The sequence below is a fragment of the Augochlora pura genome, chromosome 4, assembly GCF_028453695.1.
Source record: "Augochlora pura isolate Apur16 chromosome 4, APUR_v2.2.1, whole genome shotgun sequence".
Classification (NCBI taxonomy): domain Eukaryota; kingdom Metazoa; phylum Arthropoda; class Insecta; order Hymenoptera; family Halictidae; genus Augochlora; species Augochlora pura.
The window spans coordinates 22528361-22555965 of record NC_135775.1 but is presented as its reverse complement, the minus strand read 5'-3'; the positions used below and the strand labels follow the sequence as shown (position 1 = coordinate 22555965).

General features: G+C 46.4%; 3 protein-coding genes across 14 annotated transcripts in view; 1 reads left to right on the top strand and 2 right to left on the bottom strand.

Annotated features, from left to right (window-relative positions):
• Nucleotides 1–1442: 1442 nt before the first annotated feature.
• LOC144468933 (uncharacterized) lies at nucleotides 1443–8589 on the top strand. The gene is made up of 4 exons (XM_078178751.1): nucleotides 1443–1966; nucleotides 6899–7076; nucleotides 7164–7251; nucleotides 7738–8589. The coding sequence occupies exons 1-4, from the start codon at nucleotides 1855–1857 to the stop codon at nucleotides 8323–8325; spliced, it is 966 nt and encodes a 321-aa protein (XP_078034877.1). The 5' UTR covers nucleotides 1443–1854; the 3' UTR covers nucleotides 8326–8589.
• A 141-nt stretch (nucleotides 8590–8730) lies between these two features.
• Nucleotides 8731–12129, bottom strand: Ipla2-via (calcium-independent phospholipase A2 VIA). Its single transcript, XM_078178750.1, has 3 exons — nucleotides 11435–12129; nucleotides 11264–11354; nucleotides 8731–11194 (listed from the first exon to the last, which is right to left on the bottom strand). The coding sequence occupies exons 1-3, from the start codon at nucleotides 11653–11655 to the stop codon at nucleotides 9134–9136; spliced, it is 2373 nt and encodes a 790-aa protein (XP_078034876.1). The 5' UTR covers nucleotides 11656–12129; the 3' UTR covers nucleotides 8731–9133.
• A 10559-nt stretch (nucleotides 12130–22688) lies between these two features.
• Gluclalpha (glycine receptor alpha 1) overlaps nucleotides 22689–27605 on the bottom strand; it is a 59559-nt gene continuing 54642 nt past the window's right edge. For 7 of the 12 annotated variants that reach the window (XM_078179478.1, XM_078179481.1, XM_078179479.1 and 4 more), the window contains one exon: nucleotides 22689–24597. In XM_078179478.1, coding sequence (XP_078035604.1) covers nucleotides 23743–24597 — 855 coding nt within the window. In that variant the 3' untranslated portion in view covers nucleotides 22689–23742. Of the gene's footprint in view, nucleotides 24693–27605 lie in introns of all 12 variants that reach the window. The other 5 variants (XM_078179486.1, XM_078179487.1, XM_078179488.1 and 2 more) reach the window with 1 other exon arrangement.

The window sequence follows — 27605 nt, the reverse complement described above, 5'->3', positions numbered from 1 at the left end:
ATCCCGTCGCCGCCGAGCTCGCCGTTTCTGCGCGCGACGGGCTCGTCGACACCCCGATAAAAACGCTGGCGATCCGTAATCCGTCCAAGTGTCTCGAGCGTTTCCGAGAGGCCGAGAGCCGCACGCGTTTTACGCTCGCGATCGCGCGGCGAGTTAATCCTGTGGAGTGCGAGAGCGGGATGGCTCTGCCCCCTTTGATCTCGCACAAAAGCCGCCACACGGCATTGACCGTGGTTTATATACGCTCATGTATGGGCCACTGTCTTTGCTAGCTCGCTCATTCATTAAATTCGTTGTATAATTAGGCTCGGCAGAAAGGACGGGACTGTCAACCCGCGCGCGGGATCCGTGTGCAGCCGCGCCGGCCACGGCGAAAGGGGAGCCCTCCGACACTCGCCCTTGGATTTATGCTCCCGACCGCTTTCTTCTTGCTCTGTTTCTCCTCCGTCCTCCTCCGGTCCTCCCTCCCCGGCCGCCTCCCCGTTCCACCCCGACGATGTCGTCGAACGGGCAAAATCGCGCACCGAGACTGTCGATCTAATTATAAAGCGGCCGGGAACGAGAAATCCTCGCGGCGTCACGGTCACCGGCGACACCCGGTCCTTTGGTTTTCCGATTCGTTCGCGCCACCACCGCCGGCCAGATAATGCAATCTAATCGCGTTCACCGACGAGCTTGTTTGCTAGGATCAAATAATCGCGGCGAGAGGAGCCTGGCCGAGAGATAATCACGATTAATAGATTCCGCGGGGCGGAACGCCGCCCCGACCGAAATTCCCGGTGTTCGCGCGCGAATCTCTGTTCGGGTGTTCGCCGTGGTCTCGCCACCGCGGACGAGACGGATCGGAGGGCAGGATCGCGCGAAGGATGCGGCGGCGCGGAGACGGTGTCCGCGGCGTAGTAGAAAAGGAAGAAGATCCTAGGTGGCTCCCCACCAGGGGACAGAGGTGGTCCACGGAACCGCCTCCGCGATCTGCCATCCAACGTTTCGAGCGTGTGCCAGACGTGTGCTCGCCGTTTCTGCTTTCGTGGACCAACCTGTGTGCCTGGTCCCCGAACGAACCTCCACAGCGACACCGGGATGCGCGTCCGTGTCTCTTCTCTTCTCTAGTCGTCAGTCAGTCAGCCATCGGAGTCTCCTTGATCCGCGCACGCCGCGTCTTCTCTCCTCCGTACGGTGCCTCGGGGGATCCTCTCTCTCTCTCTCTCTCTCTCACTCTCTTTCGCTCTCGCTCTCTCTCTCTTTCTCTCTCGCGATCGCAGCCGTCGATCCTCGCTCGTCGATTTAATTGTTCGCCAGTCGTCGGGTCGGAAGGTGCGCGCGCCAGTTTTCTCCTCCGCTCCGCGAATCCTCGTGAACGTCGAACATCGCCTGAAGCTCCGGATGGACCGAGGACACGGCCGATCGAACCGTAGCAACTCGACGTAGCCGACTTTCCTGGAGATTCGAGGCGATCTCGCGAAAGACGGAGCAGATAAACGGGGAGAGGAAAGCGACGGAAGTCGATGCCACACCGATACCGGTTCCACGCTCGAGACACAACCGGAGGGTCGGGCCCATCGATAAATTACGCGGGCATCGAGATAACCCCGGCCAGCTAATTGTCGAACCCGTCCGTCCCGGTTCTTTACGATGCGCGGCCCGAGTTTCACGTGAAAGAGGAACAAGTCCGCGATAAAGGAACCAACGATAAACCCCGGACGCGTTTCGCCGAAATTCGTTTCGGATCCGGATCGGCCGCAACGCAGTCCCGAGAGCGGTATCTCTCGGTGATTGACAACGCGGGACCCGTTGTCCGCGTCGCGAATGCGGAGAACGATAGATAAGTGATTAACGAGAGAGGATTCGAAGAGCATGGAGCCGCACCGCGATAACGTGTCGTCGGCGACGGAGACGAAAGCCGGACCGTCGACCGGGGAACCCTGCGGCAGCTCCTTGGACGACGCCGTTGGCAAGCTCCTACAAGGTTTTTATTAACATACGTCGATTACTCTTTCCGTGGTAGCTGGCATAACGGCTTCCTGACAGATCATTTCTTCGAAAAAGGGTTTTCTCTGTAATCCTTCTGTATCTTCGATCGAAATTAATTTGTTTCAAAGTTGAACTGTTTCGATTACGTTGCGATGTCTTTGTTGCGAAAATTATAGGTTCATAATTGATACAGTAATCTTATGTTATCTTAGTTATAACTAGACTGAGGATTTTACTAATTTATGGCTGAAATGAAATGACGGAACGCAGAAAAATTGTTCGAAGATTTTAAGAACTTTATTCCTATTAATTTGCTACATGCGTGCTTATAAGTAATACTTTTGTCATGCAGAGGATTTCAACCCGTTGCTCAAATAAATACTAATTTATTAAAGCAGAAAATATCCTTCTATTTAATTCCAATTTCCCGCGATTAATGCCGAAGCTTTTTATTTCGCTTAAAGATCCACAGTCAAGTGATAATTTGTTATTATTGCAATTGGTATTATACACTTGCATTACAGGTTTATTTTAAAACCTGTCCCAAAGACGAAGATTCATTCTTTGCACTATGATTTCTTTTACATTGATTAACAATACCTCATTCTTAATAATTTCTCTGAAAGAACGACAGAATTTCTATTTATATTTTCATCTACATTTATTCCTAGATTTTAACAACAGGTGAATCAAATTTTATTTCTAGTAGGTTATGCATGAAATCTGCGTTACGAGTCTGGCACGTTAAGGGGTTAAAACCGAACTAAAAGTCTGAGGCATATCAATGAAAATAACAAAATTAAGCAAGATAAATGGGTTCCAATAATTATCGCAATTAATTTTTGCAGCGGCTTCCGGAGATTTAGACAGCTTTGATACGATGATAACTATCAACCCCTTGCAGTATTACGTCTTTCAGGGCTACGTTGATTACTACTATTTCCTTAATTACTTCCTCGATGTCGTGAGATGATTCTTCTGTCACGATTGTCCTCGGTTTCTTTCATTTTCAAATTTCGAAAATATAGAATTTCATAGAAATGATTGGCAGCTATATTTGTCGAATCGTGCGTGAAACGCTCGTCACGAGTTTGACTCGTAATTACGGTGCGAGGGGTTAAAAGCTGTCGACAACAGTGGAAATCGTTATTAACACTTTACCGACGGGTAGCCTATAAATCGGTTATCATGGTAACCAATAATTTAGTATGAATTATTAAGAAAAACGTGTTAGATTGTACTATCGTAAGCTTCGATATTACTATATAATTTTATATAGTAATAAAATTTAAAAAGTTAATAAAACAAATAAAGTCAAAATAGAAACGTAAATGTAACGTTAAGCTAAATTTTTACGACCGGTCGCTAAAGCGTTCAAATGAATTTTGGTAATGGTAGACGCTCGGTAGAAAATACAAAACGAAGAATTGCTAAGTTGGCAGCTTGCTGCCATGCGGAAAGAATCCGCTGGACGCGGTGATATTTCAGGCTTATGGGAATCGATCGAGCAAAACGAGGCGGACGAGGAGCACACGGCTCATGTGCGTCGGGTAGCGGTGCTCTCCGTGCGAGACGCGGTCTCGTTTGCCCGAGGATGCTGCTGGCGGGTTGTCTTCATCGAGTCGTTTAGAGAGGACACTTTAATTGGCGCTGAAAGCCGGCTTCGGTGGCCGCGCGCCGTTCTCAGATTTATCCTCGCGATATACCCGGGGCACGGATGGAAGGAAACGCGGCACAGAATGATGGAGGAGGACCGGCGACGGTGGACGCGGCGGGGTCCCGGGGACGGGGCGGACCGCGGAAAAGACGATTCCGAGGAAGATTCGAAGAGCGGCAGGTGCTGCGAGCAGAGCGAGACCGCTGAACGCTTGCCACCGACGCTAATTATGCTAGGACGAAATTAAATCGGAGACATCGGACTCGGGTGGAGAGCAGCACCTCGCGAAATATGGCGGAAGGTGGAGCCAAGAGGGCAACGGGAGCTGGGCGTGATTTCGGGTGACGCATCGTCTTCCGACTGTCCTCTCCTTCCAAACGGAGACTGGACTCTCTCTCTCTCTCTCCTCGCGGATATGAGAGAATTTACGAGAGATTTCTTTGGTCGCAGATTGTTCGTTGATGTCGATCCGCGGGACGTCGATCGGCGGGAAGGGGCGCGGAGGATCGACGAGTGGCGGCACGTGGCTAGCCCGCTGATCGACGACGCGAAGGTGTCGATCCGTTGAACGGGTGCCCTCTCGTTAACGAGACGGATGGGCCCGTGGCCACTGTCGGTTTTGTAAAGGAGTTAATGTAGCAAGAGTCGACGACAGGTCGGCATTGACGAGCGGGATGCCGAGACACACCGGTTCATTCAACGGGCCACAACCCCCTTATTGTGCGGCGCGGTCGCGATCTTCCCTGTGCAGTCGTTCACGCGGAGGAAAAGTATCCGTGTTCCCTCGGACCGACTCGATCCCATCTCGTCAAATTAATCAATTCGTCGTTAGCGCGCGTGTCCGTCTCGAGCCGCGGCGATCGAAACGGATCGTCGCAGGATCGCGTCGACTCTCGGGACGCGGAGGGAGACGAAATTGACACCACGTTTTGCAGGATGTTTTTACGCGCGGCCCCCCTCTCGGTTCTACCACGAATCACGCCACGGTTCGGCTACCGTTCGCGCGAAACTTTTTCTATTCCCGTCGCTTTTTAGGGTGCGCGAGCCCTTCCGCGTTTCCACGGAAAATATATTCTGGTCGGGTATCGGCGAGAGGACCTCCAGCGGAACGTGAAAGGAGCCGACAGAGGGGCCGCGTCGGTGAACCGTGTCCCTATGGTAATTAGCTCCTACCGAAATCCACCGGGCCCTCGCCGGGGTACGCTCCTGGTGACATTTCGACCCACGTGCACCGTCCCTCCCTCTACGTCTTAACGATCGCCGATGCGACAATTGGAAGCAGAAACGCGCGCACACTAAGAGACGATCCTCCATACGGTCTCTTCCTCGTTTCTCCTCTCTCTCTCTTCTCTCTCTGTTTTTCTCTCTGTCTCACTCTGTTTTTTTCTCTGCCTTACTCTCCTCTCTCTCTTCTCTCTCTGTTTTTCTCTCTGTCTCACTCTGTTTTTTTCTCTGTCTTACTCTCCTCTCTCTCTCTATCTCACTCTATTCTCTCTCGGTTTTTCTCTCCGTCTCACTTCCCCTCTCTCTTCCTTTTTCGCGTTTTTTTGTAGTGAACCTTGGAATCTCCGGGGACTTTAGTGAGCGTCGCACATAAAATAGATTTATACGCTGGATTCGTTTTAAGGAGGCGAGCGACTTTATTAGTCACCGCGAACTCGTTTCCCACGACGAAACACGCTGCTCCTGGCTCGTGTGTGTGTTTCTTTTTACGTCGAAGCACGCGAAATATTTGAAAAGGAGACGCCAAGATCGAACCCGTTCGACGAACCGCGATGGCGAACGAATATGCGTCGTCGATACCGTAGGAGGAAATGGTTCGTTATTTTCCTCGTGGTATGTTGTAATCGCAGTGGCGAGCGATGATTTATTGTATCTTTTCCAATCGTTATTGTTTTCACAGAGTTTAATTATATTAGTTGAAGAAGACATTTTATTCCGAGAGGACATATTTTATGCATTTCATTGATTAATAAAAAGGTCTAATTGAAAGATAAAATAGTGGGAAGTATTGAAGTTATTCGCATAATTAGGCATGATTCTAGTTATTTTTTTAGTTCCTTGAATTTGTATACTATAAAGAATTACTACAAAATGGAGGGAGTTCATTATAAGCATCTTCGCGTTATTGTCTTTAAAATAGGTAAATTGTTTTTACCAAAGGATCACGATTATGGTCTTTTAATGTCCTCGCTTAATTTCATTTCTTTGGAGTCTGAAAGAATCAGTACAAATCTATAATTTATGTAAATGTATTCTCGATTTATTAAGTCAGCACTACCCTTTACATCTCCTCCTATCTATCGAGATACAATGCGATTGATCCCTTTTACAGGACACTTCAATTTCTTAATGACAAAAGCAATAATATAGACGTGTTCGCAGCGAATATCAGAATATTGCTGATTCTGTAATATCAACCCCTTGCGCTACAATAACGAGTCATGCTCGTGACATTTTCGTATATAGTGTGATAAATATGACTGCCGATCATTTCTTCTAAATTGAAATAAAATTTGAATCTCTTGTCGTGAAAATTTGGGAATGAAAATAAACGAAAACAAAAATCCTCACGATTTCATCAGGGAAATTATTAAGAACAAAGTCGTTATAATTTCTGCTACAGTTTTGTCAAATACTGCAATTCACTGGTTATTATTATCATTGGTTCGTTGATAATACACTGACAAAATATATTTCCGGATAATTTTCTATCTTATGGGGGAGTATTGCAAAAGAATCTCTCGGCTGCTAAGAGTTAACATTGGCTCTGTGTTATTTACAGTAACAATTGCCGTATATATAGATAAAGAAGGATAGCAGGAAAGAAATAATGAAATAAATAAAGAAAACAATGGAGAAGATAGGGAATAATGAAATAAAGAAAGAAAGAAAGGAAGAAGGAAAGAAATAATGAAACAAAGGAATGAAGTAATAAATAAACGAACAGTCGAGGCTTTTCCAAAGAGAGAGGTTTCGGGGCCGGAATAATCTCCCTCTAAGCGGAGGTCCCATTTAGCGGGACAGAGAGGAAGTCGGCGATAATTAGTCTCTCGATGCGCGCCTACGATGCGACGATAAAGACCACCGTGCTCGAGGAACTATCCTCGATTCGAGGCTCGTAGATCGCGACGAAGAAACGCGGCGTCAATCAATCCGGAACAATATCGACTGCGCAGAGCCAACGACTAACACTACTCTTTTATTTACAAGTACTTTCCGTGCGTTGGCAGTGTGTGGAACTATGGAGTAACTTTCTCGTTTTTACAGGCTACGACTGGACGCTACTTCCGGTAACGTCTCGCGCGGGAGGCCGAAGAAGCGCGCACGTCAAGCGTCCGATGAACGCGTTCATGGTTTGGGCGCAGGCAGCCAGACGAAGACTGGCCGACCAGTATCCGCAATTGCACAACGCCGAGCTGTCGAAGACTTTGGGGAAACTGTGGAGGTAGGGTCGCTTTATTGTCGTTGTCCACGCGCGGCTACGGTTTTAATCAGGGCCGCGTGATCATTGAGATCTGGTGTGGTCCGACAGGATTCTGAGCGACGGCGAGAAGCAGCCGTTCGTGGAGGAGGCAGAGAGGCTGAGGAACGCGCACAAGAAACAGCACCCGCATTACAAGGTGATTGTCGGACTGCGGATTATTATGCGAGATAAAATGGAGCCATTGTGAAAAATAAAAATTGACAGAATAAACCGTTTCTCGCGTCGAAAATATGTACTGTGATAACGTAGTTAAAAAATTGGTCTCACGTCTTGACAATTTTATATATCGGCTACGCTATAGTCCGCAGTCTACCGATTATAAAGAGCCCCTGTCAATTAGTGCTATTTTGGCAGACGGTTTACTTCACGAAGAAAATTGTTGAATTCATCTTTTTATCCTTCATCGTGGCGAAATAAAATTACATTCCGTTTGAAATAATTAAAAATCGAATGATCTCGAAAATTTTAGCGAAACAATTTTGTCCCTGCGTTAATGCGTTGTTTTATGTAAAATACGTAGGAGATATATTTGACTATTTTCTTCGTTTACCTGTTACCTGAAATGGCACTTATCAATGGCCACCCTGTAGGTGTTCTACGACATTCGATTAATTGCTTGCAGTACCAGCCGCGTCGGAGGAAACCGAAACCGGAGGAGCAGATGGGTATCGTGATGCACCATCGCGGACCTCTGTCCTCGCCGGGCACTTCGCTCGACTCCACCAGCTCCTCCGATTGCACGTACCCACGCTTATACCCGGACACGAGCCTGAAGACCTACGACAGACCGACCTACCACGAGACCAAGGCCACCTACGACCTCTCCAGGTCGTCCTGGCCCGGCGACGCGGCCAAGTACCCCGTCGACCACGAGGGCAAGCCGTACGAGCCGAACGCGAAGTGCTACGAGACGGTCAAGTACCACGAGGTGGCGACCGCGAAATACCACGACCCGGTGCCCAAGTACTCGGAGCTGCAGGCGAAGCCCTACGATCTACCCAAGTACCCCGAGACTCTCAAGTATCCCGGAGACGTGACCAGTCCGAGCAAGTCGTACGCGTGCGTCCACAGTCAGTATTATTCCGCGCCGGAAGGGTACGCGATGCACGAGGAGAACGATTACCAGACCCAGCCCGTCACCACTCACTCCTTCTATCCGTACATTTCCGCGTCCATGACCCAGCCACCCTATTACATGGGCCCCCGGTAGATCCCGAAAGTCGAGCGGGCTCGTTTAAACGATCCACGTCCGATCGAACCTGCGGCCGAATGCTTAATTAAATGTCAACTCTTTGTGCTCGGATGACGCCGGTTTCGGAGATTCTGCTTTAACTCTAAATTTCAAATAAATATCACAGGTATCGCGCAAAACATTTCGCAGTATTTTCAAAGAAATATATAAACGAATTCTACAATTAGAACGCCGTGTGGTACGATCTACTGTCTCGGTGTCACCGCACCGAGTGCGAAACTTTCACGAGCGAAGGATTATTAAAAACTGTTTCGTTTAAACAGCATCCTCTCCGAATTCCGGATCGAAGAACGAACGAAGATCTTTGGTTAATCGTAGAATGAGTGTGTGGGATCTCGGATAGATTCGTTAGATTGCTTCGTGTTTCTTTCTGTTCTTTGCTATTTATTATTCGACGCTGGAGTCTTTAAAAACAAATTAATAAAACATTCTAAAATCTTGAGTCAACAAGGATTAACAAGGAAATTCTCTGTACACTGTATAATATAATACTCTCGCACGCATGAACCGTCTCCCTCCGAAAATCGAGCGCTAAATAGAAAATTATTGGGATTCGGGTTGTAAAATAAACGATGAAAAATTGTGCGCGATCGTCGGAGCTAAATCATCGGGATCAACTCGACGGCAAACGCTTCAGGAGATTCGCAGGGCTTGAATCGGGCGCGGTGCAATCGTATCTAAAGGGTGAGACACGAATCTAATGGAACGGGACGAGTTGTACCGCCTCCACGATTCAAAAGATGTAGAAACATATACATGTACGCATTTAAGTATCATAGTCGAGCACAGCAGCTAATTCTTTAATTTGATCCCTATTCGCGTGTATGAAAGCTTTCGTGGTCCATATCATCTCGGCTAATATCTCGTCGCTCTTCTCGTCCATTTTGACGTCTTGGGAGAGTTGAGGGTTGAATCTATAGTAAGGCACTCCTATCATCGAACACCAATTCCTGGCGCGATCAACGATCCTGCCGTCGCAGGCTGTCGCCTGATCTACCAGCAGCTCCGCTAGCGCGGATATTCCCATGGCCAACTTGGCGGTGTCCCATAGAGTCTCCGGTCGGAAGATGTCGATCTCTTTCAGCGGACTAGACGGGATCAGTCCTGTTCCGAGGGACACGACCAGCGACAGAGGCGTGTCTTGTTTGTTCATAGCTCTAAGAGCAAGGTTGTACTCGTTGATCTCGGTAATCGCGTCCAAGGTGGGATTGTTTGCTATTAGACCACCATCCAGGAACTTGCCGAACGCTCGGAAGTAAGACGGTGCGGCGCCGGTTGCTCTAGCAACTTGCCATACCAGCTGCTCGTAAGGATTTAATGGATCGAGAGCATTGGATTCTTCTTCAGTAGTCTGGAGGAGCGAGCTCGGCGATTCGTAGTTGCGGAACAAGTGAAGCTCCACAGGTTTCTTCTTCGCCAGTACACCGGTGATCATTACCTTCGGGTGCTTGATATCCGACATGACAGTGGTCTCTCCTAGGCAATCCTTCAATACGGTCTCCAATGGTTTGCTTTGGTAGGGTCGCGTGCCGATGAAGGCTTCCTCCTTCAAGCGGAAGTACAGTGCTTGGCACTCGCGCAAGGACTTGCCGCTCGCTAGTCCCAGAGCCAAAATCCCCCCTGTCGATGTGCCAGCGATCCAGTCGAAGCATTTCAAGATGGGCTTCTGAATAATTTCCTGAATTTCCAGAAGAGTCTGCACGAGGACCAGTCCGCGAATTCCGCCACCGTCTAGACAAAGTAGCCGGCCGCCCACGATCTGATGATTTTTCTTCGAGGACATTTTGTCCATGCCGTTGATGTACAGCATCTGGTCCAGGACCGTTCGCGGCGCAAGCGTTGGCGGCTCCGGGGGCGCGATGCCGTTGAAATTCTCGTTATACTTGCAAGCAATTGTGCAATCTTTCATTTCCGGTGGACACCGACTGGCCCCAACAGCGTCCAGAATATACAGGATCTTCTGACCTTCGGTGGCGTCGACTTTCACTAGATGTCTTGGCGTTTCAGATTTCTTGTTCTTGGCGTTGATGTGCGCTCCGAAGCAGATCAGCATCTGGACGATTGCCTCGGTGCCTTCGTGGACTGCTAGATGCAACGGCGTGTCGCCGTTATGATCTACTATATTTACGGAAGCCATGTGGCTCAAAAGGGCCACCAGGCAAGGCAGCCGCTTCCTCATCGCCATTATGTGCAGTGCGGTCCGACCGTAGAAGTTCAGAGCGTCGATGTCGCAGTTCGTTTCAATCAGGGCGTTGATCACTTCTCTGCTCTGAGACCAATGCAGCGGTGTGCCACCGTACTGCATGTCTTCTATGTGGAGAACGTTGCGTTTGCTGTGCAGCAGGTCGCCCACGTATCCTGGACTGGAAGGCTGACCTTCGGTCGCTGGTATATTCACGTCCGCGCCGATCAAGAGCAGCGCTTTCACGCATTCGGGCTTATTGTTCAAACAGGCAACGTGAATAGGCGTGTGCCCGTCGCTGTTCCTGCTATTTAGACTAGAAGGAAGGTCTCCACCAAGAGCTAGAATTATTTCCTTGGTAGAGGTGGCTGCATAATGGTAGACCGTATTTGCTCTGTGGTCCAGGTGCTCCAAGGAACTCTTAGCTTCTATCAGCATCTGAACCGTTCTCAGATTGTTAGTTTGCACTGCTACTTGCAGTGGAGAGATTCCACTCTGTACGTCTCCACTGTTTAAATGGCTATTGACCACAGCGTGATTAAATGCATTGTGGAGAGCAAAATGCGCTGCCAAATGTGCTAGCGTCCACGAAGGATATTCTACTAGAATGTCACACAGCATCTGTATTTTGGGAACGTTGCACACCTGAACATGAAATGACAATAATTAGCGGAGCAGATGTTTCTAAATAGAGTTTGAATTAAAGTAAATTACCTCTCTGCAAATCTGTGTTAACACTGTAATCTTGTCTTTGTATATAAGGAAATGGTTTTCCGTTTCTTCTCTATTTATTGATCGATAGAGACTGAAAGAAATATATTGTAGTCAATATACAAAACAGAGCAGAGTTCATCGGATCAATGATAAGAAAAACGATGAAGCTACCTGTATGCTTGATGCAATGTTTCCGTGCAAGGCTTGTGAAGCACAATATCATATTTTCTATTCTCTTCATCCGCACCATACAGCACCATGGCATCCTCGCGAGCGAGAATACTTCGATTGCTGTACTGTTCCGAGTTTACTTCTTGCACTAAATTCGACGGTACATGTGGTTTCGCGATACTTCGGAACATATTGCTGGCTATTGAGCCTAACCAAGCCATGGCTGAGAGATTTCTGGTTTCAGGTTATCCACAGGAGTATATGACAGCAGACAGGATTTTACTTAACTTCACAGCATCACCGTGTTATATAAAATTCGAATAATCATTTCTAAGAAACCGTCCCTACGATGTATTGTCCACCATGCAAGAAAGAGATTAAGAGAGGTCTTCGGTCGTAACCTTGGGTAAAAGTCGATACAAAAGCAGTGTCACGGTCAAAATACAAAACAAATATTCGGGGGCACTGGTGATACTGGATTTCTCGGGTGTCACTCGCTTTCTTATTATAGGTGGGTAACTCGTTAAAATCATATACGAAATTACGCAGCTTCAGCATAGAAATAATCACTGATGCAAGGTGCAATTCATATTTATATTCGCGTCGATGGCGCAGATGATTCATGCGTTGGTAATGTTTGCCGTCTTGTTTCTGAGAATATGTACGGATCGCGGCAAAAATTATTCGCGCAATGACGCTATGCATCGTAATGGTAGCGCCATCCGTGGTAAAACGTTCAAACTGGTAGACAAGCATTATAACATGTAAGACAAGGAAAGACAGACTGTACAGGGGTAGAATGCGTGGCGGTAGGCTCGACGCGCCATCTAGAATAGTTAGGTTAAGATAAATGTAACTAGGTTAGAATAAAATATAACTAGTCATTAGCATAGTTAGTTTTAAGCCATTAGGTTAAGTTAGTTGTATTCTACCCTTAAGCAAAAGCGCCGTCGACGTGGGTGTTTAAAGAAGCATAGAATATTCATTCATTCTTCCTACATCCGCCCACGCATCAGAACGTAATAAAGCCTGTTTCATACTCTGACCTCAAGTCCAGTTATTTCCGCGTGTGCGCACTGAACCACGGTGGAGAATAATCCCACAAATAAAGTACTTGTAGCACCATCTACGGTGACAAGATTAAATTAATTTTTCCCATACTTTCCCATGTGTAAGACAAGGACAGAAATAGTGTTCGACAAGGGGTAGTAAATACATAAATAAGTATAAATATAAAAATACACAACAAAAAGCAATACAAAAATAAAACATCATCGTATAAATAATTAATTTTCTGTCAAGTAATTTTTGGAATTGAAAATATTAAAATGGACTCGTATATTTTTTAATAATTTGATACCTGAAGAATCACAGCATATATTCTTTTTTATTAAAAATCTTATCAATTTCATTGTCTCTTTCGCATCTTACTAGTTGCATTCTGTTTCACAGTAACGTAATAAATTCTATATTCTATTTTACAATAATACAATAAATATTACGTTCCACTTCGCAATAATGTAATACAGTTTAATTGACTGTTCTGCTTTACTCTCACAACAATGGATTCAGCAGATCCACTATTACAACGTATTATATTATATAATTTATTTTAACTCATAGGACTCCAATTGCCAGTTGCAGACTTCTTATAGTGTCGTCATTTGTTCCTTGTTTACACATACTTGGGAAATCTGAAACAAATTGATGCGGTTAATTAATTATATGATATGTGTTTATATTATTATATTATATTACATTTATATATATATATATATATATATATATATATATATATATATATATATCCATGAAAATACATTTGTGTGGTTCTTACGTGTTGCATTTTCTTGTTTTACATAAATCTTACCACGTTCAATCAACTAATCATTATCCCCGTATAAAATATTCAAGTTCTCTGTGCTCGCAGAAATTTTGCGTACAGTATACACCCTGCAAAGATTATCATAAGTAATTCGGTAAGAGTACCAATTTATTATGTGCTTGATGTTTCAATTATATGTATGTATGTATGTGCTTAGCGTGAAATTACCTGATTCAAGTGGTCTGCCATTATGTATCCCAATCGTCTTTGGTACATTTATATGTTACATGATCTACTATCCACCCTTTCTTATCTCTCTTTACTCTTTATACTCTTTACTTCATGTAATTAAATTAAATCAGCGTTTTATTCTATTCAACGGACAATACGTACAAATATATTAACAGTTACTCGAAAAGCTTGAGCATCGCCTGTTAGGCTCGATCTGTCATCGAAAATCGAGAAACATAAAAACTCCTATCGACGTGCGAGCATTAAAATATAAAATGGGGGGTAATGCGGAAAATAAAGTGTTCTATTTACAAATCAAGAATCTCTTATTCATCAAACGTGTTGACAATGTGTTCCATGTTTAGGGGCTTTCTCTCTCGATTAACAAACATAAATCAATTTGATCATCGGAACGTGTTTCTTTCTCCGTTGCTGTTTATCCACGCCGTTTCTGTTCCATTCGTATTTCTGTTGTACCTTTTTATTATTTTCGTTATATATTTTTTTATTTTTTTATTTTTTTTGATAAAAAATTCAACACTCGTGATTCTCTGATAGATATATTCCTTTCCTGTTTCAACTTATTACATATCTTAAGCTACAAAGAGAAACATTTTTTTGTACTTATAATAACGTTACACAGTGAACACACTAAAAAATTACTAAAAATCAGATTCACGGTCCGGGTATCTCGGGAATTGAAAATATTCTTACCTTTCCTCTTAACGTTGCGATTTTGAAGTCATAGAGCAGATTCGGTATCTATATGTATGTGTACATATCTGTATCATATACTTATACATACATACATATATATATTATTATTATTATTCCTATATATTTGTATTATTACATAAGTACATATAACATAATTATGTCGTTATAATCACATTATATATAATTAGTATAATTTATAATTATATGATACATATATAATGTATATATTTACGCGTGTGTCAGTGTGTACGTATGCGCGTGTGTGTTCCGTTTTTGTGTGTGTGTGTACGTGTCTGTCTGTATAATTTTCCTTATATCGCGGTACGATAGTCTTCGTTCCTTAAAAAAAAAATGAATCTCCATCGATCCAATTATATTTCGTAAATCACCCTGCTAAGATTTCACAGCAATGTTTAGTGTTCACACAATAATTCGTGTTCTCCTATCGGTGCCCTTTTTTTTTGCGGGAGAATGTCCGGCTTTGAAAACGAAACGGGGAAATAGCGGCCGCAGGAAAAACTATTCTTTTAAACGCGTCCGAATAGAATCCTCCCACTCTCGAGTTCGTGCTCTCTGTTTCTCCTTTTGTTTTTCTTTGTTTTTTCTTTTCTATCTTTTTGTTCGAATAATCGCGGATCGTGGCTCCAAAGAAAGCGTCGTAATCAATATAAACAGCAATCCACGGCTACGTGGGTACAAGTGAATGGCGTAATTAGCGTCTAACGATACGTTTTGTGGCAATCCGCTAAATTGTCAAGTGTCGTGGCACACTTCGAACAGAATCTAGAAACCATCGGCACAAGCTACAACGTGCTGCCACGGTTCGATTAACAAGCCGTCCCTCCTCTAGAAACTCCCCTAATCGAACGAATTCCAGTGCGAACTCTGTTTTGCCATTCCGACCAAGCCGCGAGGACTCGCGAAAACAACCGCGCCCAGAAATATTCAAGCCGTGAATATTATTTTTCGAACGGCTATAATTTATATCAAATCTAACACTAAGCTAACCGACGAACGCGCGCCGCTTCGCGAGAACAATGGGACTGAATTTATCGAGACCGTTCGTCGTCTTCTTTACATTAACCCCTGGGTTACAAAACGTTCCATCTAAATTCTAATTTTACGACGGTCGTACTTAATTATTAATATTGAAACTGAAACAAGAATTAACTTCGGTCGTGACAGAGTGAAGTTTTATTAATATAAAAATCAAATTTGGTTGACATAGATAATCAAAAATCCTCATTGTCCAAAGGTTAACCTTAGCTCAAGTATAGTGATTTGTTTAAACGTCTAGCAGTTTCGATAATTGAATGATAGTATCGCAATAACGGCGTTAGTTCTTTCCAAAGTGAATTTAAATAATTTCTGGTAAATAAATGAGTAAGAAATCGGAACGCAATGCGATCGAGTCCTCGCGAGCTTCGTCAGGATGCGGGAACTCTGTGTTTTCATTAATATTGGAAACATGTGTGCGTAAATGAACGTAACCGATTACAGAAAGTACGAGCCAATTAGCACTGGACGTATCCCGGAGGGCGTTCCCTCCGGCAATCAAAAATCTTTCTCTATCCTCCCTCGTCTCTTTTTTTTTTGCTTTTTTCCCACTTTTCTCTGTGCAACCTTCTTCGCTCTACGAATTCGATACGGTTTGTTGGACAATAGGAGCACAGCGAACGGCGGCGCGACCAGACACCTGGGCAAAGTATGCTCGTCGAGCGTTGAATAATAAACGGGTCACTTTATTTGTTCGAAATACGTGTGTACTCCATGAAACATATCTCCAACAGTTCAATCGTCGAACAGAAAATACTTTTTATTTCACATATCTCGAGGGTATAAACTGAAAAAAAAAAGAACGAGGATCACTCCTAATTAATTAATTAATTAGACTCCGTCGCTCCGAATGGTTGACCGATAATAGGAGTCGTGCACGTCGCACACTTGAAATACTTTGTTCACGTCGTCACGCGTAGTGCCGAAAACAATATTTCAAATCTGTCTCGTATCAATTTCACCCGGCTCAGGCTGTAACGAATCGAAGCGCGCTAGAAACAACGGGGTTCAATGAAATATCGAGGAACCAAACGAAACGATTGCAGTGTGTATATCTCTTGTCCGTTACAAACGGGACCGTTTTCGCCGAGGTAAAAGCAATCGGATCCTACGGGGTTTTCACGCGCAAAAAAATGGCCGCCGTGGCGGCCGCCCGGCGAAACGAATGCAATTTCGATTTGTCCCGTGTGCGAAGTGGTTCCCGAGGTTAAAATCTCTCTTTCTCTCTCTTTCTCTCTCTCTCTCCCTCTCTCTCTCTCGCACGCGCTTTCTCTCTCTCTCTCTATCTCTCTCTCTCTTACGATCTCGTAACGACTAAACCTAGAATCTCATTAGAATTAATCTCCGCAGTTTTTATAATAGTTCCGCGCGTTTGTCCGCCCTTCGACAAATTGGCCCACGGCAAGCACAATGTTTTGTTCTCCGCTCTTTTGTCTTTCTTCTTTTTTTTTTTATTTTTTACAATTTAAAAAATCTTCGGCGTCCCAGCCCCCGACGGTTTTTTTTTCTTTTTAATATTCTATACTTCAAAATCGCCGTTCCTCACGTCCCCGCACAGTGTCCTGGACACCAAACCGAAAAGAAGAACATAGTTCACGGATATACATATTTATATCATCTTCGATTCGTTAGATCCTTCGTTTCTTTTTTTCTCCTCGCCTCGTTTGCGTTTTTTTTCTTTTTCTTTTATTTTTTCTTTTTTTTGTTGTGTGTTGTTACTTCGGCTAGATTTCGTAAGATGATAACGGTGGGATTGGGCCCCGCGACAGGGCTCGGCTTCGTCGCGAGTCGTTTCTCGCGATTCGAATCTCTCCCGTCGCGCTCGTTCGTCGTTTCGATCGACCGATCGAATCGAATCTCTCTTTTTTTTGCCGACGATCGTCGCCGAGATAATCACGCGGATCGAACGATCGTCCGAGTCCGATGTGAATTTTTCCGATGATTTTGTTTCGCGAGAACATCGACGAGCAACGTCGCGGCGACGTTGCTCGAAGGATCGGAGAGAGATGTTCATCGGCGAAATCGTAGAAAAATTTGCCTTCGAAGCGGGAGCGAACTCTTCCGGAGACTTCGATGCCTGGTGAAATCGTCGACGAATGCGACATCGCGATTTTCAAGGGGAACCCCGGCGAGAGCTTGCCGGCGTTCGTTTACGGACGCGGTAAATGATTTTATAGACTGCGGATCTGCGCGCGAAATCAAAATAGCCCGCGCGAGTCGAACAGGAGCCAGATAGAAACGTCTCTCGTCGTTCGATGGCTACGGTGAAAATGGAAATAGTATACGTTTCGTGAATCCTGCGAGTTTTCCTACGGTGTCGAGTCTCACCTACTGCTGGTCAATGGGTTTCGAACCCTGGACGCCTTTTGAAGAGTCATTGATCTAATCGAAGCGGAATGCGATCGTCTACCCGATCTTATCGCGAGCCCGCGAAATCCGCAGTCTCTCCCCCCCCCCCCCAGCCGGCTTCGAATCGCGACGGATCGGTGCCGAATGATCTCGCGCGAACGTCCCGAAGCAATAATCGCTCCGTAACGTCGCGGTCTCGCCGTTACCACGCTAGTGTCCCTTCGCGCCGCTACGAAACGGCCGTGAAGCGGTGCCCGATCCCGGAACGGTACCTCCCCGTGTACCAACAACATATAAAAACATGAAGGTGATTGCCTGGTTCTGAATTACGAAGAATGAACGTGATACGCATATATCGTCGCGAATTAATTAAGTTTACGGGTGTCGTTTACGCGACCAGTCCGGCGACACGTTTTCCTCCTTACCGTTCCGTCGACGTCTCTCTTCCATTCTCTCACAGACGCACGCGCTCTCTCTTTCTCTCGTTCTCTCTCTCTCTCTCTCTTTCTCCCATTTTCTCTCGCTCTCTCTCTCTCTCTCTCTAAACAGTGACACAACGTTTACAATTCTGGGGGTGTTGTGGGGGTGGTGGCGGCGTAGGTACATACTTCGGGTAGGTTAAAATCGCGACGATTTCCGGTTCCTGTCGAACATGTCACATCGCCGGATAAGTGTACACGCGCACGAGCGCGGCTAATCAACGTTTATACAATCGGGGTCGTCTGTGTTCCGCGCGCTGGTTTTCGTTAGACTGCGGATCCCGATGCGTCGGCTAATCGTGCCATCGACCCGATGGGAAATCGTCGATCGAAACGGAGGCGCACAGTGCAGATACAATTGTTCTGGTCGGGGGAGACCGGGCTCGAAACATACACGGCTGCACGGATAGCTCGTCCCTTCTTCGATCGTTTCAGCCGAGCGAAGAGAATCGTCGATTGGATCGTATTGGCCGGCTTCCAAATAAATCGCGACGGACGAACTTTTCGGGCAGCCCTCTTCTAAAATTTCCATCCGTCCCTTGTCTCGCCAAGAGTCCCCGTTTCAATTTCACACAGTTCTCACTGATTCGTTATAGCGTATTCTACAGTTCCTGTGATCGGTTTCGATTGATTCATTCGGATTCGCGTGATCCCGTCGTGCTCGTCGGTTTCCCTTTGCAGGCTGTTCGCGAGGTTCCCCTCGTTTTCGACTATCGTGCGGAATGTGAATTCGGAACAGCCCACTAGCGAAGCGAACGGTGCGGTTAAACAAGGCGAAACATCGAGCGATCGTAGACTATCAACGGAGAGACATAATCGCGGTATTTTTACAAGCTCGTATTGCCCGACGACTCCAGGAGCGCGCGTTACGAGGAGAACTTTTCGAACAGCCTGATCGTTGTCTCCGAATCACGTCGATCTTTCCACGACGATTTCACGGTAGATCGGTCGTGAAACGAGGGACGGATCAGGGTTAACAAGCGAAGAATACTATCGACCCTGCGTTACAAATTTCCTCCTTTCTCCAGTCGCCGTTTCGTCTGACAGCTTCGCGCTAAACCTACCAATGTCTAACGGCGATTCATCAAATTGACTCGTAAGAATTACAATCTAGAATTCGTCCAAATTTTCCACAATTTTTATAGTAGCTCACGATCGAATAAAGAGATCAACGACTTTTGATGGAAGTAGCTTCATAACTTCAGCAGTTGTAAAATAAAAAGTGTGAAATCGTGTCATTCGACCGGCGACGGTAGGTTCAGCGTTAAGAATCATCCCTCCTACAATAATAACTGCGACCGACAGTGTCCCGACGTCTACGCGATAGTTTTGAGCAAGATTTTGACGCGAGATTTATGGTGCAAAAAGTCTGATCGTAACTCGAGCAACCGCTTGTCCCGACGTGAAACGTCCGCGCGACCCCCGATCCTCCTCGATGGCCGAGCAAGATTTCGTTGCGCGAATCCGACCACTAACTCGTTGAGCACCACCTGTCCCTGGTTGTAAAAATGCTGGCGACTCGATCGATCGCGACGGCTATACAAAATTGTCGGTGCAAAAAATGTCTCTAGCTCGGCAACATAGGTACCACGTTGATCACGATGTAAAATAGCTACGAATCGACGATAACCTGACAGCGGTGCAAGATTTCGCGGCGACGGGGCTAGTCGCAATAGTGAACCGGCCCGGTTTAGTTCTCGCTCCCGGTCTCCCTAGACGGTTTTATTTTTCTAGCTAGCAGGCTACACACGGGGAACTCGATCGAACGGAAGTTTGACACGACGCACCGATCTCTCTGGTGACAGGGTTCGCCCGGAAAAAGACCCACGGGGACCGGCGGATACATCCGCAGTCTAGGCAACGTTCGTCTGCCCGCGTTCGAGGGGCACCCTCGTTTCGAGCTCCATCCCCCCCTCCCCTCCCGGGGGTGTAAAAACTCGCGAGCCCGGCGAATCGATCTCGGCGCGGCTACACCATCCTCGTTTAATTCACGATAAGAATACATATATATAATTAATCAGCGTTTAATTGGTTTTTTTTTTTTTATGTCAGTCGTTATTGAGCAGGACGTTATACTGATCCGACATTGCGCTATACGAACGAATCTGACGAATGAGCAAAATCAAAGGCGTGCGTAACGCGGCGTTTCGGAAACCGATGCTTGGTTGTGACAAATATGTCGTCGTCTCTCGTCTCTCCAACCGGCGCTCGCACGCGGCCAGCGTTTGTCTCGCGCTGTCACGCAGTTTTTTCATCTTCGTTATAATACTTCTTCCCCTCCCCTCCCCCCCTTTTGTTTCTTCTCCTCCCCTACCCAACCCTTTCATCGCCTCCTTCTCTCTCTTTTTTTTTGTTTGCGGTAATTCTTTTCTTCGAATCTTTCGTCTAAACCTTATCGAACTAGAAATCTGGTGGCGAACAACCGAGGACAACGATACGATAAACGATAACTCGTTCGCCGAAAAACGGAAAAACAGTTTATATATATATATATTTATATATATTTATAATATATGTATCGAACAAACGTCCGCGTGCCAGAACGGAGAAATGAATTTTCAGGCCCCGGCGACGGGACCCGGCGGAAACTTAACAATGTTAATTACACGCGCACCCGCACGATGGAAGATTCGTTTCGATGGACTCTCGACTCGTCGCGGCGGGTCTCTCGTTTACAACGGTGACAAACAATCAAACGTAGCACGCATGCAGAAACGGAAAGTTCCATCCCTCTTTGCTCCCTCCCCTTTCTCTTTCTATCGCTCATCCACTCTCTCTCTCTTTCTCTCTTTTTTCCCCATCTCTCTTTCTCTCTGCTTCTCCTCTCTGCACCCTCTTTTTCTCTTTCTCACTCTCTCTCTCACTCTCTCTCTCTCTCTCCCTCTCTCTGTCCTCCAACATTCCCGTTCTTCGTTAAATTGCGACACTCTTTTTTTCCGGGATTTTCTCGTCGTTTTGCATTTTTTTCGGGTTTTGCTTTTGGTTTCCAAGGGTATCGAGAAAACGCACCCAAGCAAGCGAACGGCGCTCGCGACCGCGCGCGCGGGGCAAAAATAAAGTTTTTCCCCGCGATCGCGGGGTCGGCGGATCGATTTTACAGCGACGACCGATTCGACGCGATTCATCAGTCCGTCCTTCGTTTTCTGCTTTTGCGATTTTTTTTGTTTTCTCTTCTGGTTTCTTTTGGTATTTTTCGGTTTACCCTTGCCATTTCGTAGTCGTGCCATCCGACCAATTGGTGTACGCTTCGCGTTGAACAAATGTTATTTATCCTCAGTCTCGACTGGTCAATGAGCAATACGTGGGGGGCGGCCCGGGTCAGCCGGGACCCCGAGAGGTGTCCAAGGGAGAGCGACGCGAGTCGTCGTACTCGCGAACGATTATAATATCTCTTTTTTCTCTATTTCGCTTTTCGTTCACGCTTCTTGGTTCTATTCTCTGTTTTATTCCCTCTCTAATCTCTCTCTCTCTCTCTTCTCTATCTCTCTATCTATCGTCTCGAGTCAACGTTACAAAATTAGTCGACTCGATATAGAACATCCTTTCCTAAAACACCGACTCGCTGTCCCTTTAAGACTGAGGATTTTCCCTTTCTCTAACTCTCTCTCTCTCTCTCTTTCTATCTATTTCTCTTCCTCCCCTCCCTCCATCCCTCCCTCCCTCTTTTATTCACAGGAATCATTGTTTCATTAACGATTTACTTCTCAATTATATTAAGTTATATTATTTATAAATTTATTCGCTTGTAGTTTCGTCAACAGGCCGTGGCTATACAGGGCCCACTACATTGGTATTCATCCAGTGGCGCGCGGTCTCCCGATTATGCGTTATGTTACAGGTGGGTGGGTGGGCGTGTGTGTGCGTGTGTACGTGTTCTCCCGTTTCATGGGTGTCCCATGTGATCCTCCTCAAACCAGTGTAATATCGTGTGAGACGTGTGTCGTGTACGGTTCGTGTACGCTTTTTATGATACGTGCTCGCAGAACACGGATTCGTTTGCACCGTTCTAACCGACTTCACCCCCTTTCGTTTTTTTCTTTTTTTCTCTCGTCACCTCGTACGGCCCCTATTTGTTCACCTGTACCCTAAAGACTTCGCCGACTACTTGCTACTGTATTCGAGCGTCGTTGCATCGTTGCGCTTTCCCTTTGGTCTTTCAATCAACGAACTTCAGGCACGGATTTACGGTCTATCTTCGTTCTTACGACGTATATTCGCGAGACTCCATTCCGCGGAGACGGCCAGCTCGCTTAGACACTGCAATCTGATTGGCGTTCGATTAACCCCAATCGTTCTTCACCAATGGCCGAAGCTTTCTTCTAGCTAATTCGTCGTTTTTGCTCAGAAGCGTTCAAAAGCGAGAATTTAGTTAGAAAAAGCTGTCTGATTTCTGTTTAATAAGCACCCTGATTGTTCAATGTTCGCTAGCTACACGTCCCTGATATTTCTATTTTTATCACTCTTGAGGTTTTCCTTGCTAATTTGTCGTTTCTGCACAGAAGTATGCAAAGACGACAATTTAGCTGGAAAAAGCTGCCCGATTTCTGTTTAACAAGCTCCACGATTGTTCATAGTTCACTAGCTACATTCCCTGAAACTCCTATTTCCTCCCTGGCCTAGTATTTCTCTCTAGCTAATTTATCGTTTCTGCTCGGAAGTGTACAAAGACGACAATTTAGCTGAGAGATGCTGCCAGCTCGCTAGTTACATCCCTGATACCCCTCCTTATCTTCCTTACTAGCTCAATATTTTTCTAGCTAATTTGTCATTTCAGTTCAGAACTGCGCAAAGACAACAATTTAGCTTAGAAATGCCCTCGGTTCGCTAGCTACACCCCTGAAACCGCTATCTTCCTTACCAACCCAGTATTTCCCTATCTAATTTGTCGTTTCAGCGAAAAATATGCAAAGACGACAATTTACCTAGGAAAAGCTAAGTTAAATAACGCTCGCTATCCTTCACTGACTCTACCTATCGACTCGCCAACTTGTCGTTTCTGTTCAATACAGTGTAAAGACGAGATTTTTAACAACGCGAAGCTGTTCCCTCAGAATCCCTCTACCATTCGCTACCTTGCAAACCCGCCGCCATCGTGTCAACCCAGAAACCAAACGTGTCGACCAAAGCGTGATCGATCTACAGCGTCCGCTAGCCAGCTCGTCGTCTCCGCACCGTTGGATAGATCATAGGAACACGGTTCGTGTGCTAGAACTGGTGGCCTGGTAGTTAGACTCGGGCTTAGCGAGCTGATTCCATGCGCGATGGTTCCCTCTCAGCTAGTATACAGTCCAAGGTAGTTAACGATTATCTCCCAGGGATTCGAGTGTTCACCGCCGAGGTTGAAACGGTTCCTCAGAATATCAGTGACGCCTGTTCCGCGAAGGGTCCGGCCGATACGGAATCAATCTGACTGGCCAATTTTATCGATCTTAACGATCGTCCGATGATCGATGCAAGAGTAAGTAATTTTCGATAATTTTTGCGAGGCGCGCCTCGAGATTGGAGCAAAGAAAGAACCGAACTGTGCCCAGAACGACCAGCAATTCGAGGGTGCGTCACGGCGTCATTTCGGTCACGTGGGTGCGTGTGTGCCGGAGCTTCGCGGATCTGCGCCGGATCCGTTCCGAGCCCCCGGCGCGTGAATAAACGACTTACTTCTGCCTGTTATCGCTATCCTTGCCCTGGAACAAATAGTTTGACCAATAGCCGAGGTTGAAGAGGACGAAGGTGAGAGGGAACGCGCGTCGCGCGATGAAGTCGATTCTCGCGCTGCCCTTGTCCCGGGACGTGAACCAGCTGCGTGGGATCAGGCCCCAGCAGCACTTGTCGTTCCGCGAGAAGGAGGTCCGACCGGCGGGTGTCGGCGGCGACGGCGTCGCCCTGCGAGACGTGGTCGGGGATGGTGTGGGCGATGGGAACGGGGATGGCGACGGGGACGTGGACGGCGAGGACCTCGCGGAGCTTTTGCAGGAGTGTCGCGTGCTCCTCGGCGAGCAACGGGCGCTCCTCGGCGAGCAGCGTCCGCTCCCCTTGGCGTTGTGCAGCGACGGGAACGACGCCGACCTCGGCTCGTTGCGGCCCGGATAGAACCGCGGGTGGTGGTGACGGTGGGACGACAGCGGCAGCTGCTGCTGTTGCTCCTCCTCCTCCTCCTCCTCGTCCTCCTCCTCGTCCTCGTCCTGCTGCGGCAGGACGCAGTGGTGGAGATGGTGCTGGTGATGATGGGAGGGCCTGTAATGGTAATACTGATGCCGGTGTCGCGGGCGATGGTGTGATCTGGCGTTGGTGTTGGCTGTGGTGCCGGTGTGATACTGGCGGGAATGGCCGCGTGCCACGTTCCTTGTTCCAAGCGCTTCCTTGTCGACGTTTACTCGTCCTCCCCCTCCTTCCGGAACAGGTAGCTGGACCAGTACGTTAGGTTGAAGAAAGCGAATACGATTGGGAAGAAAATTCTCGATATGACGTCGATGCGCTTGGACTTCGTCGGGAACTTGGATAGCCACGACCTGCAGCAGTTTTTTTTTCGTGGTTGCATATGTAATTCGCAGTGCTGCATCCTATCCACCGACATGGTGTCCTCCGGTGGTCGAACCAGAGGTTTCTGAAAGCAGTCGGACGACGGCGCAACATTAGTCGGCATCGATCGCGACCGTTTCGAATCGGGCCGTGGTGGTCACTGTTTTCAGGTGTTCTCCCGGGGAACATGTTCGAGATACGTCGATCTGAGAGAATTCACGCCCACGAGAGTCGTGGGCGGCGAGAAATGGATCCTGCGACTGACTCGACCAGCGAGACTCGAATTCCGCGGCGATCATCATTGTCTCGGCACAAGCTACGGCACGTAACGTTTTCGTCCCCTCTAAGGGGAGGAGGACACGGCGGACGATGATAGTTCAACCCTCGGAGGACGGACCTTGCCTTTGCGACGATCGTTCAGCGACCCATGCGAAAATCAAGCACAAACAAATACCAAAGCGTAATCTTTTTTCTCGGGCGACCCACGTTCGTCCTGCGAGGGTTAATCTCGACTGAATCGGCTCGTGTATCTCGAATGCGTTCCCTCGTAAGTCCAGGCATGGGCAACGAGAGCCCTGGGAGCGTTTTGGATCGGCCCTAAGGGCAAACGACTCGGAATAAATCAGATTCGAGGGACGTGGAAGACGACCAAGCGCCTCTCGTGTGCCCGGGGCTCTAAAAGTAAGACGTGGTTCCGATGCCCGCGAGCTCTCACGTGGCCAGATTTAGGGCAATATTGGCCCGTGCCTGGTCTAGCATGTCTACTAGACTGCGGATGTTCAAGCGGATAAGCTGTCTCGATCACGAATTTCATCGTATCCTCCTCCGTGTTCCAGGAGTATATTTATGCAAATGAAAAAGCGCACAGAATCCGCAGTCCAGACATTACGGTCCGTCGTATACGATTCATCTAACAAAATTTTGTTTATTCAAGACAGAATTCGTGCATAGTTCTTCAAAAAGATTACAGTGTACCCTGCTGGTCGGTAATTACAAGCGGCTCTGCTCGCGACGGACAAACAGATCCGAGCAGAATATCTTTTGTTTGGCGACCCGGTTCAAATGTATAATCTCTGGCTCCCAATATAATCTGGCCGACAGTGTACACGTTCCGTTTTAAAAATATTCAGAATCTTCGTAACCACGTCGATAGAAATAAATACATGAACACCAGGCTGGAAACCTCTGATTTATTAGTCTATAATAAGAAAAAAAACGATTGTAATAAAAAACGATATTCATGCATGTTTTCCTCGATTGTGTTACGCGGGTTTTTCTCATCATGGACCGTAATGTGTTCAGAATTGGTAGAACGGTCTTGTCGCTGCGAACGCGATCGCGATCGGACGATCGAGAAAGGGTTCTAATTCTCGCTACACGAGTTCAAACGACAACGCGCGTTTTCTTGTTTATCGCGTTCACAGTGACAAGACCATTTTCTCTAACAGTGACTCACGGACGAATTATAATACTCCAAGTAGACGACAGACAACAAACTCTAATTTCTTCTATATTTCGTGCATAGATATTCAAATTAAAAGAATTTCGCTCGTTCATTAGATTTACGCGAGAAATCGCGTGGAGCTAGGTCCGCGTGTCACTGTGCTGCCTCTAAAAGTGCATCCTCAAAAAACAGATGAAAACTACTGTCAAACGAGATATCTTCGTATACGCCGCGGTGAAAAAAAATAATGATCGACGGAAAACCTGATCGTTTCTTTTGAATACACACATTCGGAGAACGTTCATCGACGCTCTCGAGATAAGCGAGGTAGAAGAATGACAGAAGAGATCCCGCGAGAAAAAAGACTCGTTTCCGTGGGAATCGATCGAACACAGACACAGAAAGAACATCGAACGTGTGAAGCTGGTTTAAAAAGGTGCAAAATATCACGACAGAGAACGGTCCAACGTTCGTTGAACCCGGTACACGCATGCAACGGAGAACTTTGATTAGACGTCGTTGTCATAGTTTCGTGTGGACGGTGGATTTTCTTGAACGTGGGGAAACGTGTAGACACCAAGAGAGTGCTCCGATAAAGGAACACGCCGAGGCGGTGCGCAACGATTTCGACGAAACTGTGGGGGGCAAGGTGGGACAAATGTTTCGCTCGGTCGCTCTTAAGGGGCGAGAACAACCCCCGAAGAGTATCTCGGGAACCATTGGACCTAGTACAATGCTTCAAATTGCAAACTCGTTTGCTTTTTAAGGAACAATCGAGCTGCTGAACTCGATTTTCAATATTTTAATACTAGAGATAAAAAATATTACTTTTGATTGATATACTTGAATAGAGGTTAAATATTTTTTGAATATCTTTTTGCGAATATTTTAGAGAAATATAAAGAAGTTATAATTTTGATCTGTTTCTCTGCGAGAATTGTTATTGTTATCATTTAAACAAGTTGCAAGTTTCATCGAAATCGGTGCGCGTGAATCATCCCGGCGCGTTCCCCTGTCAGAGCAACCCCTGAACGGAGAATATATCGCTTCGTAGGCTCTCCACTCACAGTTAACAATCAAAAACCCATGCAAACGTGATACACTGGTAGTGCCTAACGTAGCTACACGCACATCCAGCTTTGATCAACGATAATTGGAAAAAGTTAGGTCTATGAGAACGCTCGAAACTCTATCGAGTCCCTGTGTATTCAATCGATAAAAGGCGGCTACCATAATAAATAATCGTTTTCTATTCAGTCATATTTCTTCCAAAAGAACTAACAACTGCCTCGTCGAGACCGCGAATCCCGCGTGAATTCCCGTCTCTGAACAATTACATATTATTTTGTTCACTCTTTTTTTTTATTCTTTTTTTTTTTTTTGTTAACAGTTCTTTTGAAACAAGATCAGCATAACTACGATGATATTGTTCCTGCTCGATGCTGTTACGCATACACCGTGACAGTACATGATGATATTGGTAATCAGGTAACAGTAAATAATAATAATAATGATGATGATGACGACGACGATGATGATAATAATAATCAGGCG